The following is a 15,185-nucleotide window of genomic DNA, read 5'->3' as shown; positions in this document are numbered from 1 at the left end:
ATTGAATCAAACAATGATTTATGTTATTCTGTGATAAATATTCCTGCATGAACACCCTCTTCCGCCCAGAAAATGTTTGTCAATAAGGAAACTACAACTTAAGAGGTTAATTTATCAATTGTTTCCAAGAGCAAGCATTATTCTCAACTGATCCTCCAAGTATTCACTTCTAACTCTACAATTCTATGATTCTATAAACTATTACAGCAGTAACTGACTTGGCTCTACTATTCAACATCACTTTTTCTAAGTTAATCAAATACTTTAGAAATATTTCTTCAGAATCTAGAGGATGTTTTAAAAGCATTCATATATTGGTTTCTATTTTTTTACAGTGAAATAATAGGGATGCAACATTTAATCAATAAAAGGGTTAGATCAATTGATTAAGCACTTGAAGACATAAAAAAGGTTTTTAATTATTACTTTTTAAAAACAAAAACAAAAACTGTTCATCCTATGTTCAGAATGCGAATTTATAGAGAGCTATAATTTTGCCATGATCTGGAGTAACGTGAATTCATATTTAATATCAAGTCAGAAATTAAGAATATCACTATTTTCCAGTCTCCAGTACCAAGGTTATTTGCTTCAAAGATGCTGGCTTTGTTATGCATACTAGACTTATTCAGTATTACAGAGGTCGCATCAAACAAAGTATAACAAGGTATTCAATATCCTTTCTTTAAACGTCTACTATATCTTATAGCACATCTCACTAAGTGGGGGCTGAAGAGGATGTCCAGTTTTCCCACACCAGCCAGCAGGATGGATATCAGGGCTATCTGCATCGATCCAATAATCATAAATACTATCCCAGCCATCAAAGTGGACCTAGAACACAAAGGAATATTACATTTCAAACTTAAGTGAAGTCCTATTCCCATGCAATCTCCAAGAGTGCTTGGCTTTCGTTAGAGAACATAATGGTTAAGAGAATCCATTTGTTCAAATATCAGGCATTATGTATTGGACAAGGGTGTGTGGGAGAAGGAGTTTGTCAAGTAATACAAAATTATCTACCAGGCTCTCGTCTTACTAATTACAACAGCTTTTGCATTTACTGAGATAAGAAATAGATCACAATTACAACTAGTTTATTAAAGTGTTGATGCATGAGCTTAACAATTTATTTAGTACAGAATGGTCCTCAGTGTGAGTCTACTGAGGCCTACATAACTTGTGATCCATCAAGTTAAACACAGCTCACTGACCATAAAGTGAAGCTTCTCCAGTGCTTGACAGACCCTATTGTTGCAGTCACAGAAATACAACAAAAATAGGGCATTGAGCCCCTGGTGGCCCACCAGAATTTTTGCCCCACCCACATCCCCCTGAAATTCCCCTGCCCCAAAGTCACGACTTATACTGTTACAGTGGTACCTCGCAAGACGAATTGCCTGCAAGACGAATTTTTCACAAGACGAATGCATTTTGCGATCTGATGGTGACTCGCAAGACGAATTCATTTTGCGAAAAATTCGTCTTGCAAATCGCGGTTTCCCATAGGAATGCAGTGAAATTTAATTAATGCGTTCCTATGGGCAAAAAAAAAAAAAGAAATTTCAATGCATTCCTATGGGAAACCGCGATTCACAAGACAATTTTTTTCACAAAACGAATTGACTCGTGGAACGAATTAAATTCGTCTTGCGAGGCACCACTGTATACTGTTACTATGAACTAAGTAATTTTAAAAAAAGGTTAAGTACTATCTAGAATAGGATGAAAGTTTTGAGGACTTAAGCTTGCATTATTTGAGGCACCTAGTTCGGGTTTTCTAAAATTATCCCTACCGGTAATCCTGCAGGCCATAAAAAGGTAAAGGGACCCCTGACCGTTGGGTCCAGGCGCAGACGACTCTGGGGTTGCGGTGCTCATCTCGCTTTACTGGCTGAGGGAGCTGGCGTACAGCTTCTGGGTCATGTGGCCAGCATGACTAAGCAGCTTCTAGCGAACCAGAGCAGCGCACGGAAACACTATTTATCTACTTGCACTTCGTGCTTTTGAACTGCTAGGTTGGCAGAAGCACGGACCGAGCAATGGGAGCTCACCCCATCACAGGGATTCACCAACCTTCTGATCAGCAATAACCACCAACCTTCTGATCAGCAAGCCCTAGGCTCTGTGGTTTAACCCACAGCGCCACCCGTGTTCCCCTGCAGGCCATAAGTGATGCCAAACACTGTAGATACCTGTGGATATTTATTCTCCCTTCTAGGAGAGTGAATGGGGAAGCCATGTGGGACAGTGTGTGTAACATGATACCACCACTCAGAAGGGATTTTTCAATACAGTAATTTTAAAATATATGTGAAAGTATGAATTACTTTAATTCTATGGTCATCAGTATCTACCACGGTTGCTACCCTGATAAGTACAGGATTCCTCTTGTCAACTACTTCAAGTTTCATATTCTTCTGGAATCCATGAGAAGGTTTCTACAATAAAGAAGAGATTGAGTTGCTATTATTTATATCCTTCTTTTCCATTAAAAATAACCAAAAGAAAATAACTATAAAGGAAACATTTTTTTAAAAAAAAACATTCATCAGATTGTTACAGCTGTTCCCATAGTTTACAATGAATATGTAATTGATATCAATTAAACTAAAAAATTTAAAAAGCATATGCACCTACTTAAACTGGCATTCATAGCTTTTTAAAAAACAACAACAACACCCTTTGTTAATGACTTTGTGTTGTATGCAATTGTGTCCCTCTACTGCTGAAAAGCTCTTTGATCCAACTGAAACTTCCATGAGTGGGAAGTGGGTAGAAATGGATTTTGCAAATTTCCCTTTTCCTATGCCCAGCCCTTTTAATACTGTGGAAATGCTTTGATGGATAATAATAATAATAATAATAATAATAATAATAATAATATTTTATTTGTATCCCACCCTCCCCCGCCGGAACCGGGCTCAGGGCAGCTAACATCATAAAACTAACACAGTATAGAAAGAACATAAAAACATAAAAACAAGCAATTAATTAATTAATTAATTAATTAATTAAAATCCATCTTAAAATTAGTTCAGTACAAATTAAAATCTGGACAGATGTCAACCTACACTTTCCCCACCTACCTTTAGTGAGAGAAATTATTTAGCTTCTTCATTATTGGGTGGAGAAAGAAAAGACATACCCAATAAACGTTTGCCTGAGTATTTTGCCTTGACAGCTACAAAATAGCAATATTATTATTTTGATATGCATGCTGATTGCAAGCTGAAAAGCCAATATGCTACTTTGTTTATAGCTCAGTTTTAAACGTGTTTGCCGTCTGCTTTGTTGTTACTGTGACTGCCTGCTTTGCTATTTTTTCATTATTATTTTTTTCATATTTTGTTATGACTTACTGGCCAAGACATCAGCAGAATATCTTAAGACTGTCCCAAAAGGTAGACTTTGTGGCTTCATGACCATGCCAATTTCTCTCTCTTACCCTCAACCCTCTGATTTACTTAGCTGTTGTTTTTGTGTACCTGCTGAACTGAAACTTGCCTCCAAAGCTGAAACATTGGTAGCTTTTAAACCATTAAGGTTATATGTTTATATATAACACCTAAGCTAAATAACTTTATAAAACATTGAATGGTGTAGATAGAAGGAAAGTTTTCTCCCTCTCTCAAAAGACTAGAAGTGAGGGTCACCAACAGAACTGACTGCCAACAGGATTTGAATAGAAAAAGGAATTTTTCATATACTGCATAGTGAATTAATAGAATTTATGACTAATTATAGAATTAGTCTCTTCTTTCTTAAACTGCCAGCATGCACAAGCTGACTGGACTAGAGACCCTCACCTTTGTGTTTGGGAGGGGGAAGGAAGCTTTGGGGCAAATGAGCTTTTCCCCTAACGCAAACTGCAGCTATGCATGCTCACAATATGGATCAGGATTCCACACAGTGGTCCCACACCCTCCACTCTGGCAATTTATGGAGGAAAAAGCACTCACACATGTGTAGAGTTTGGGCCCGAGGTAGTGGTGGTCACTAATTTATAGGCATTTATTTATTTACTATTTAGGCATTTGTTTATTTTACTATTTTACTATATATAGGCATTTATTTATTTCACTATTTCCTTTCTCCTGGAACCCCTGCCCTGCCAGTTCTCCAGAGCAGATTTTCAAGGGGCACAAGGAGCTGCAGGGCAAAGGAAGTATCACTGAAAGTCCCCTCTCTTCTTTCCTCCCAGGAGAAGCTCCTACCAGTGGAAGCCACTAAGCATAGGAACAGCAATGAAGCATGAGTTAGGCATATGAGAACACTGCACATTTTTCTTACCACTTTAAAAGCTCTGGCAGGTGCTGGTAAAGAACTAGTTTCTTCCAAATATTTCTCCCAAGAAAAATGCTTGGCATGTGGATAGTCTGGCAAATAAATGATGATACAAAATGTAATTATGTCACGCAACACAAATAGTTACGATATTTTTCAGGACTTGTTAGGTTTAAAGAAGCAACAGAAGAGGAAATAAATGTGCTTGCACTCCTTCTGCCATCCTGCAATGCAAAATATGATGGTACAGCCTCCCTGTGGACAGCGACCCAAGCTCCAGAAGCCACCTCTCTCATATCTCACCTTGAGAAGACCCACATCTATTTTTCATATTATTTCACTCCTTCTAATGTGTGTTGTCATACAGTTAAAACACAACATGATCAAAGAGAAGCTCCTGAACTTTAGAAATGATTAAAAGGTTATGGTAGAAGTAAGCCTCTGGCGGCCCTCAGAAACAATTATTTTAAGGATTCTGAGCAAATCAGAGTCCTGCAGTTATGAATAAATAAATAAACTTTTAATCCTTCTCCTCTTTACTTCATGCGGTCCCAGTCACCTTTCTCCTCTGCACATTTTCTAATCCTACTTTTCCTTGTTCCTTGGTTGTTCTCCTAACAACTATATGCATAAGGCCAACTATTTACCTGTCTGTATGCTTCTCCCATACCTCATATTCTATTCCTTCGGACTATCTCTTCATATTTTCCCTGTTCTTTTTAAATTGCATTCTTTCCAGTGTCTACACATTCACTTCCCTCAATACCCTTTCTTTTCTGCATTATTTCCTTCAGCCTTCATTTGCCTTCCCAGCTCTTCTTTCCCTACCCGCTTCTCCTTCTTTCCTTAGCCCTCTGCTGCTTCATGACACTTCCTCTTCCAGAGGTTGGCCCCTTTTTCTTGAGTGGGCACTAGGACACCACCAAGTGGCTGTCATCTTCCAATTGCTTGAGACAGGACAAAAGTCATCACTCCAAAGAATCTCTTGAGTCACCCCTCCCTTAAAGTGGCTGTTTGGCAGTTACTCATGTTACTATAAAGACAGGCTTCAAAAGAGGTTTGAAACCTAACACACTGCATTGACTGGCTTCGACTTTTGTCATGCATGATGTCAGGGCTGCCCAGCATCAGGCCCCCACTCCTTCTACATGTGATTGAACATCCCGAAAAGGACTTCAATGACATAGTTCGTTCAGTCAAGACAGGTGGCTTCCTTACAACTATATATTTAAAAATAGAGCACACCACTTATTAGAATCTAAGATATAAAATAGACTGGAATTATTAGAATACATAAAGAATCAAAAGTGTCAAAATTCTGCTGTGACTCTGAGCATCTAAGCATCAAAAACTAAAAGGCCTGTCCATTCCAGCTCTTAACGTTTTACTGAGTCAGGTACTAATCTGAACCTTTAGGGGTTACACATCAGCTTTAAATGCAGGTAGTCCCCTGCCTAGCCTATAATATCTTAACAAAGTTGCTTTTCAGGCAAAATTTCCACCAACATTGTAAACGCAGAATAAAGCTTACTATCATGGGGGGAAATATTGTCACTGTGGGAAAGCCAATTTGAGTTTTCTGTGTTTATAAAATGCATACTGTTGAAAGGTAACAGCTTACAAAGCATTACTTTTCCAAGTGACTCATAATATGGCAGTGAATTATACCATCACTCTGTGTGGGCTATTTTACAAAACTCTCTACTAACAAGCTACAATTACATCACTTGCAGGTTCAATATTTATAGTACATTTAAGAAGATTTTCATGCTCAAATTTCATAGCTCCAAGGTATTATTCATGATTTCCACAGTTTATTGATTCTCATCTGCTAGTTATTACCATTTTCTGTAACACATTTTCTCTTTTTCATGGAAGTCTTTTCACTTCATTCACATAATGACTCACATGAGCTCCCTATTCTGTTAAAATTCAGCACAGTTAAGGGTTGTAGTCAATGGTTGCTCAGCAGTAGAGCATCTGATTTGCATGCAGAGGGTCCTGTCCTCAGTCCCCAGCTTCTCCAGCCAGTCAGTCTAGACTCTAGACAATACAGTCATACCTCGAAAGTAGAACGGAATCTGTTCCGGAAGTCCATTCGACTTCCAAAACGTTCGGAAGCCGCACCGGACGTTCGGGTTCCAAAGAACATTTGCAAACCGGAACACTCACTTCCGGGTTTGCAGCATTCGGGAGCCAAAATGTACGAGAGCCAAGGCGTTTGGCTTCCAAGGTACGACTGTACTGAGCTAGATAGGCCAATACGTTTACTCAATATAAAGCAGCTTCCTACACTGCTATGTCCCTAAGTTGCTATTGGAAGAAAGGCAAGAATCAGGTGCTCTTTGTGTGAGTTGAAGCACTATCTGTCAAAACAAAGCCACTTCTGGATATACCTCTAAAACCTTAAGTACTTTAAGGATGATCAGGATTTTTATTCTCTCCCTTCTTCCATTATTGTCCCCGCAAGCTCACTTTTAAAGTGAGAGAATTTTTACTATTTTACTATTTTTACTATTTTACTATTCCACATTACAATTTCTAGTCTTGTGAAATAAAGTTGTGCACAGCTCTTTCATACAGACCTCGAGGGGTTACAAGGGTCTTTCTGTGCTCTTTACACCAGCCAACTGGATGAATATGTGGACTAGCCGCTTCACACCTGCAGGAAAAATGTTGATTTAGTTAGATTTCATTTCTATAAATGTCTTAAACAGCTTTCTAGGATCTGTCTAAAGCAGCTTATGGTCAACAGAGATCTGGGTTGCCTGTAAACAGAAATGCTAGACAAGCTCCGCAGCACTAAGAAATAGCCTCTCAAAGGAATTTTGTCTGAGCACATTAATTTCTGGCCTAAAACATTCAGCTAAAGAATTGGTCCAACCTTACAAACCATTCAGAAATTAACCATAGAAAAAATGGTTACCTGTGAACACAAGCCTAAGACACTAATATATGACCCAAAAAGGACGGCAGGGGGGGAGAGAATAAAGTGCACTGATTTTATTCACCATAGGTAACTATTTGAGTGACTAGTTACAAGCTTACATTTTGTAGCTTTTTTGTTCTTCTAATTTGTATGTCTGAAGATGTTTTTAGATGCTGTGAGTTGCATATGCAAGCATATGGAGAAGTGAGAAGCAAATATTTAAGCCAATAAAATACAAAGTGTGCAGATTGTTCTATTGTGGTAGAATTCGCTCTCTAGTTCAGTAATATTGATAGGGCAACTCTACCAAATCATATATATTTTTATACTGTTCTAAATACTAGTCTTGCTAAAGAGGAATTGCTCTACCAGTAATAATACACAAGTCATCTTATAGCACCATCTGGTGTTCAGATGTCAAACTCACTGTGAACACATATGTCAAGTTAATTTAAGGAAATGCTGAAATATCATCTGTTGCTCTGCTCTATGAAGAGGTGGTTCTTCCCTTCTCACAGCCTAGCTAAGGATTTATGAGTATCCTGAAGGCTTTTGAAAGTATCAACTTTTTTTAACCTAAAGTAAGCTTCTAGCATCCACAAAATTAAAACAAAAACCCATTCACCTCATTTACGTTTTTCAACTCTCACATTTAATAAAATAGCAAATAATAAATAAATAAATAAATAAATAAATAATTTATTATTTATACCCCGCCCATCTGGCTGGGTTCCCCCAGCCACTATGGGCGGCTTCCAACAAAATATTAAAATACAGAAATCCATCAAACATTAAAAGCTTCCCTAAACAGGGCTGTTTAAAATATTTTATAGATGTTGAGCAAAAGGAAAGCAACATAAAAGTTGAGGTAAGAACTACAATCAAAAAAACCAAGATCATGGCCACTGGTCCCATCACCTCCTGGCAAATAGAAGGGGAAGAAATGGAGGCAGTGAGAGATTTTACTTTCTTGGGCTGCTTGATCACTGCAGATGGTGACAGCAGTCACGAAATTAAAAGACGCCTGCTTCTTGGGAGAAAAGCAATGACAAACCTAGACAGCATCTTAAAAAGCAGAGACATCACCTTGCCTACAAAGGTCCGTATAGTTAAAGCTATGGTTTTCCCAGTAGTGATGTATGGAAGTGAGAGCTGGACCATAAAGAAGGCTGATCGCCGAAGAATTGATGCTTTTGAATTATGGTGCTGGAGGAGACTCTTGAGAGTCCCATGGACTGCAAGAAGATCAAACCTATCAATTCTTAAGCAAATCAGCCCTGAGTGCTCCCTGGAAGGACAGATCGTGAAGCTGAGGCTCCAATACTTTGGCCACCTCATGAGAAGAGAAGAATCCTTGGAAAAGACCCTGATGTTGGGAAAGATTGAGGGCACTAGGAGAAGGGGACGACAGAGGACGAGATGGTTGGACAGTGTTCTCGAAGCTACGAACATGAGTTTGACCAAACTGCGGGAGGCAGTGCAAGACAGGAGTGCCTGGCGTGCTCTGGTCCATGGGGTCACGAAGAGTCGGACACGACTAAACGACTAAACAACAACAACAAGAACTACATGTTACAAATCTGCAATTCTTTCCCTCACTCAATAGCCAAGCTGTTTTAATCTCCAATAAGTAAAAGATAATTCATATATTTCACCTTTAGGGATGAATAGCTGTACCTACCCTGTATTTCATTAGTCTAAAGACACTTTCCCCTGACAAAAGTTTGTTTACATTTGTTTTTCTTGACAAAAGTTTGGGGGATGGGAAGGGATATCATGCTTAAGGCAGCTGAGATCGTTCATCCAGCTTAATCTCAAGGTCATGGGTTCGAGCCCCACGTTGGGCAACATTCCTGTTCTGCAGGGCATTGGACTAAGGACTCTTCTGGCCCCTGCCAACTCTATGCTTCTATTATTCCATGAAACATGAAGTTCTGCTGTCAGATACCAGGTGTGGGGGCCACTCCCCTGTGGATTCACCCCAGTGTAGCTGTAACTTTTTAAAGGACCACATTATTTTTTTGAAGGTCTACCTACATCCATGTGAGCCTGCCCAGCTCTTGCTAGGTAGCCTGCCCATTACAGTCTACCAGACTGGCAGGCACTATAGGCGGGGCCTTCTGGTGGCGGCCCCGAGTCTTTAGCACTCCCAAAACAAATACAGCATAAAATGCCCTATCATTTTAAAATTTGGGGAGCTTGTGCCACTGGGCCCACCTGCATGGCTCCAAGCCCTTTAAAAGTTACAGCTCTGCCAAGGGATGAACCCCTGGGAAACGTGATGCTGCTGTAATGTTTAAAAGGTGCCCATATCCCATTTAAAATCAACAAGACAAGCTAGTCAAAGTCAAATTCCAGTGCTTTCAACTTGCAGCATGTCCACGACGTTTAATGCCGAAGGGATCAAGCAGCAGCTTTAAACAACCTCCCTGTGTCTTCAGAAAAGGTTCTTTTTCTTCTGTTGCAGGGTATATTTTCTCTTTTCTACTTTATCTTCAGTTTCTTTGCCCTTTGACATTCTGCAGTTTTATTCTGCCATTGCTCTCAAGCTCTCCTAGCAACCAACCCCACCTCCTTCAGCAAGTCTGCCTCACACTTAAACATGAATGACTAGCTCAAGAGTATCCAAAAAATGTGTTAAAAGCAAAGCAATGGTCACCCGTTTCTGTGGCCAAGCATTGGGACAACATTCATTCATGTTAGAAAAAGGAGATGGAAGGTTTCAAGGCCTAAACATCAGACTACTGAATATTTGTAATTATTATTAGACTTCCACGTCAAAAGGCCTGCAATCTGCATATCCAATTTAAAAATCAAAATGTTCACGCGTGCCCTTTCCATAGCAGAACAAATGTAAACCATGGCCTGCTTCACATGATAGGGAAGTCAAATTATGGCTTTCTAGAATGGTACAAATGTGCTGCCTCCTGAGAAATGATCACAGCCACTTTGCTCCTTGGCTTAGTGACTGTGCTAAAAGGCTTGGAGAGAAGCAAAGCAGCTGGAATTACTTCCCCTGACAGTTGCACATTTGAATGAAGCCATGGTTTGGCTTAGTGTCATCTGCAAACATGGCCAATGAGAGAAACAATGTTGCCTCAATTTGAAAACCAAATCTAAGGAAGATTTATGGAGAACTCAAACGCTTGCTCGCTATTTCTTTTTCTTTTTTTAAAAAATAATTTTAATTAAAGATTTTCTTGGTTTACAAAAGTACATGCATTGTGTCTTCTTTCATGTTGTAAAGCAGGGGTCCCCAGACTTACTGCGCAGTGGGCCGGAGGGTAGGGGAGTGCGCGCGCAGCGGGCCGGAGGGCGGGGGAGTGCGCGCCCGTGCGCATGCGCACACGCACACGGGCGGGGAAAAATCGCCGAAAATCGCTTGTGCGCATGCGTATGGGCCTCCCCCGACCCGGAAGTGCATCGGAAATGACCTCTTCTGGGTCGGGAGAGGCCCATACGCATGCGCACAAAGGATTTTCGGCGATTTTTTGCCGATTTTTAAGATCGTCACCGCGCCGCGCACCGTAAGAGCAGGCGGCGGGGGTCGTCGCGGGCAGGATTGGGAGGCCGATTGGGCCGCATCCGGCCCGGGGGCCGTAGTTTGGGGACCCCTGTTGTAAAGTCTTTTCTACAGATCAGTTATATTTGTTATAAGATGTTAGTGTTGAGTATAGTATAAGGTCAGGGGAAAAGAGTGGGGGGAGAGGAGGGGTGGGGAAATTTATATTCTTTTCTATAGTGTCCGTGTGGGGTTTTGTGTCAGCGTCAACTGGGTAGCTTCTCTTTCTATTCGCTTGATACATTTCTTGCTCACTATTTCTGACAGTCTTTGCCTCTAGTAAAGTTATTGTTCAACTGTGCATTTTGACATTTTTCTGATGGACCAACAGCATTTCCTATGCTTTTTACACAACAACATGGTATCCTTTAATTGAACGTTTAAGCCAAAGCTTTATAAACGCATTATGATAGTTCTGCTGACAAAGTACTGTATAATGGAACTACCATTGAACTGCTTACTGGTTTGCAAATCCAATTTCTTTTGATGATCGTTTGATAAGATCTTGAGGAAATTTAATTTATTTATATGAATGTTTATGCTAACTAATAAAAAAGAGTATTGTGACAGTGTACAATAAAATCATTAAAACATCATAAAATTAGATAATTAGATAATAAAATAAAGGACAAATGGCCAACGCTGAATGAAATTAAAACTCTAAAAATGCTTGGTGGAATGTTTTCAGCATCAGAATTGTGGGTGTCTCTCTGAATTCACCAGGAATGTTGTTCCAAAATTCTGGTTGAAACTATGCTAAAATCCTTAGTTCCTGAGAGGATGCTCTTCCTAAGTAACCAGCTCAGCTAATTTCACTGATCAGTGGTGTATGTGAGAACAAACCATTTTTCTGGCAGACAGCTTTTTGCCACTTAATGTGCAACTGTCATCCATATTGTTGGTGTTGTCACTCTCTATGTAATATTCCACAGCTGGCCTTGCCTGTGTTAGCATCTTTCCTTCTCCTCATGAGCAGCTGTGCCAGCACATGCAAGGGCAATGTTGCTGGAAAGATTAGGAAGGAGGAAAGGTTTGAGAACCTGTGACCTTTCACCTGGCAGAGAACTTCTCGAATGGCTTTTCCATTTGGGCCCTTGCAAAGAGAGTTATGTGCAGCATTTTGAAGTCCTGACAAACAGCTGATTGTTGAGGCTTCAAAGCACCACTTCGCATGATGTTAATGGCCCACTGGGGGCTAGGAGATACTGTATAAGGATCTGGCCCAGCGACCATATCCAGTTCCCCACCCACAGCAAAGAACTAAGAAATTCAAGCATTAACAGCACTTGCAAACTTTTATATAGAGTGAAAAATGCACACACTAATCAGACCATAGAATACTTTGCCATCTTTCAACTACAGTGGTACCTCGGTTTAAGAACAGCCCTGTTTACTAACTATTTGGTATATGAAATCTGCAAAACCGGAAGTAGTGTTCCGGTTAGCTAACTTTACCTAGGTCTACGAACGGAAGCCGAATGGTGGAAGGGCACCAGCGGCAGGAGGCCTCATTAGGGAAAGTGCACCTTGGTTTAAGAATGGCTTTGGTTTAAGAATGGACTTCTGGAATGGATTAAGTTTGTAAACCGAGGTACCACTGTATTGTCAAAAATCTAGGGACATCATAGCAACCATGTGGCGGGGGGAGGGGAGAAAACAACAAATTAACACGGTAGAATTTTGGGGATGCTTATTCCAACAAACAAGCTCTTTATAAAGGCATACCAGTAGTCATAACTCTCATCCCAGTTGTCAAAATGAACCAGAAAACGACTGTCCACAATGTCAGTTACTGTAGCAACACATATGAATGCAGGGTTCTTTTTGTCTACTGCTTCAAGCTTCATCCCCACTCGAAACCCTGATGGAATCACCGTCTAATCAAGGAAAAATTTAAAATTAACAAAGACAGGGAACTGGTCTATTTAAGTACCTAAAGCAATAAAAAGAAATAAAAGAAATAACAAATAAAAAATAAAATAAGAAATAAAATAATAATAATAAAATAATAATAATAATAAAATAATAATAATAATAAAATAAGAAATAAAAAATAAAATAAAAGAAATAAAGAAACACAGATTAATAATAAACCATGCATCCAAAAGTCTCTTGACTATCCACAATCAACCCACAATCTTGCTACTAAAAAGAAAGGAGTCCCAATAATTCACATGAAAGTGGCAGAATAAAACAATTTTCAGCGTCATGCTTTATCATATATTAATCTTTTTTAAAAAGTCTTAACTATTACGCCCTGTCCATTTTGGAATGACAAAAATAGATTTGCTGGCCATTTGTGGTTTTGTGTGCTTGAATAGGTGATGGATACAAGCCACTGTTTATAGTAGTTGCTCCTGATCTCTGCACACTTTGTAAGCCAGTTGTCTATTTCACCTCGCCAAGTATTACATACACATTTGATACAAACCTGTGAGAAAACAGTAATCTGTTTCCTCCCAGGCCAAGACATATCTAATTGTTTTGAGTGCAATCTGTGGACTGTGTTACTGTGGATCAACAGCTTCACAGAAGATTGTCTTGGATATAAGATGAACTATCTCCCTCAATATAAGGAAATAGTTTGAATTTTACCATGGAAAACAGGCAGGGATTGATGGGTGTGCACCCAACTAAGTATTTACGTGGGCCTTTTCCCTTGGTTTAGACCAGGCATCCCCAAACTTCGGCCCTCCAGATGTTTTGGACTACAATCCCCATCATCCCTGACCACTGATCCTGTTAGCTAGGGATCATGGGAGTTGTAGGCCAAAACATCTGGAGGGCCGCAGTTTGGGGATGCCTAGTTTAGACTAAGGGTTTGAGTCATAATACTAATAAAAACAATGTACAGTAATCATAATATAAAAAGCTACTATCTGCAAAGAAGCAGGGATAATCAGAGAAAACTCACTGTGTTTTGGTTTTCAAACAAGGATTTCGGAGCAGCTTGAGCCTTACATTTCTTCAGATACGAGGGCCAATTAAATTCATCTTCTTTATATCCTAAAGAAACCCATGGAAAGGAGGAAGATAAAATACCATACCTATTAAACTTGTGGTGCACTTGTGTCAACTGCAGTCACACCTGTTAGCACAGTACCTCAGTTTCACTCTGCCAAATCATTCAATCACAGAATTAAGTGGGAAACAGAGACTGTTTCTTGTAATTTGCTGATTTGGTTGGAGGACATTCAGTCTTGAGGATGATGCCTCCTACTGGACATGATAGGCAGGCTTTATCTTCCCCTTAGAATTATCCCACCCTCCAGATCAACTGGCAGAGCAGAAAACAACTTCCCATCCCCAAATAAGCAAAACTAAAAAACTGGAACTAGAGCTATCCAAAGAGGAAACAATAAAAGAAACAGTAGGGTCAAGGTGGGGGCTATATTTCAATGGCTGCTGAGAACAAGGGGTTGGAATGAAGCATTCACATGGCAAGTGCTCAAACTCCAGGGCACAGCCCTTCAACACCACCTCAATCACCCACCTGTCTGAGGTGACATGATTCCAATGGTGAGGAAAAGAAGGAGCTAGGCCTCCACTGGAGACAGCTCCTGACAATGGGTGTAGTTAAGACTGAGGATTTCTTTCTGCCCTCTGGAACCAAGCAGCGGCAAAATCTGACATAGAAGTGTATCCCCCATTTAAGTCTGTTGGGCTGGTAACCTGTTAGGGGGGGACTATCTTGAAGGATGAAAAACATCCTTGGGCTGCTTGGTTTTGTCCCACAACTCTGTAAGATGAGCCTCAAGTGCCTGCAAACTGGAACTAACAACTCACTGCTGCGACCCTACATTTCTATGCACAACAGTGGTGGAAGCCATATGAGGCCCTATATTGAAAAGCATCAAAGGAGGTGCCAGCTGCCAGAGCAGAGTAGTAGTAGTATATTTTCTTAAATCCATCCTTAACTGCCTGGGGGATATCATCCCTGGCATTCAGCTCCTCCACTCACATACATAAATAAAGCCAGATGAAAAAAGGGACGCTGTGGTGGCTGACTTGAATGCCACTGCATCTGCTTCAAAACTCCTATGAAGGGCCCTTTCCACCCTTCTGCCACAGGGATCATTTACAGGAGGCTCTACAACCAGAAAATGCAATCGCTGCATCATGCCACCTGCGAAGGTATAATGTTCTTTGCAATCTCAATCACTAATTTAGTCTTGTCCAGTTTGGCCCACTCTGCTTTCCATGTAGTACAGATCTAATGTGAAAAGGCGACCCTGGGAGGGGTGGCTAAACACGTGGGGAGAGCCTTTAGAGTGCCCACCACCTTAGCGTGTGACTCAGAAGATGCCAAGGGCTCTCTCTCCTCAGTTAGCTGGAGGGCCTTATGAGTCTCCAGCCTAATCTGGCAAAATGTAACTTTTAAAATTATTCCTGTAGGCTCCACGCTAA

The 15,185-nt window shown here is 40.3% G+C and overlaps 1 protein-coding gene across 12 annotated transcripts in view; it reads right to left on the bottom strand.

Moving 5' to 3' along the window:
• L3MBTL3 (L3MBTL histone methyl-lysine binding protein 3) overlaps nt 1-15,185 on the bottom strand; it is a 56,805-nt gene that overhangs the window by 15,754 nt on the left and 25,866 nt on the right. For all 12 annotated transcript variants that reach the window (XM_035109022.3, XM_035109014.3, XM_035109016.3 and 9 more), the window contains exons 10-15: nt 13,693-13,784; nt 12,504-12,655; nt 6,873-6,949; nt 4,294-4,379; nt 2,331-2,441; nt 720-834 (exon numbers count right to left, since the gene is read on the bottom strand). In XM_035109022.3, the coding sequence (XP_034964913.2) occupies nt 720-834; nt 2,331-2,441; nt 4,294-4,379; nt 6,873-6,949; nt 12,504-12,655; nt 13,693-13,784 (633 nt within the window). The remainder of the gene's footprint in view (nt 1-719; nt 835-2,330; nt 2,442-4,293; nt 4,380-6,872; nt 6,950-12,503; nt 12,656-13,692; nt 13,785-15,185) is intronic.

This window comes from Zootoca vivipara, chromosome 3 (genome assembly GCF_965207765.1).
Source record: "Zootoca vivipara chromosome 3, rZooViv2.hap1.1, whole genome shotgun sequence".
NCBI lineage: Eukaryota > Metazoa > Chordata > Lepidosauria > Squamata > Lacertidae > Zootoca > Zootoca vivipara.
The sequence above is the reverse complement of the archived record's forward strand: the minus strand, read 5'-3'. Positions and strand labels throughout refer to the sequence as shown.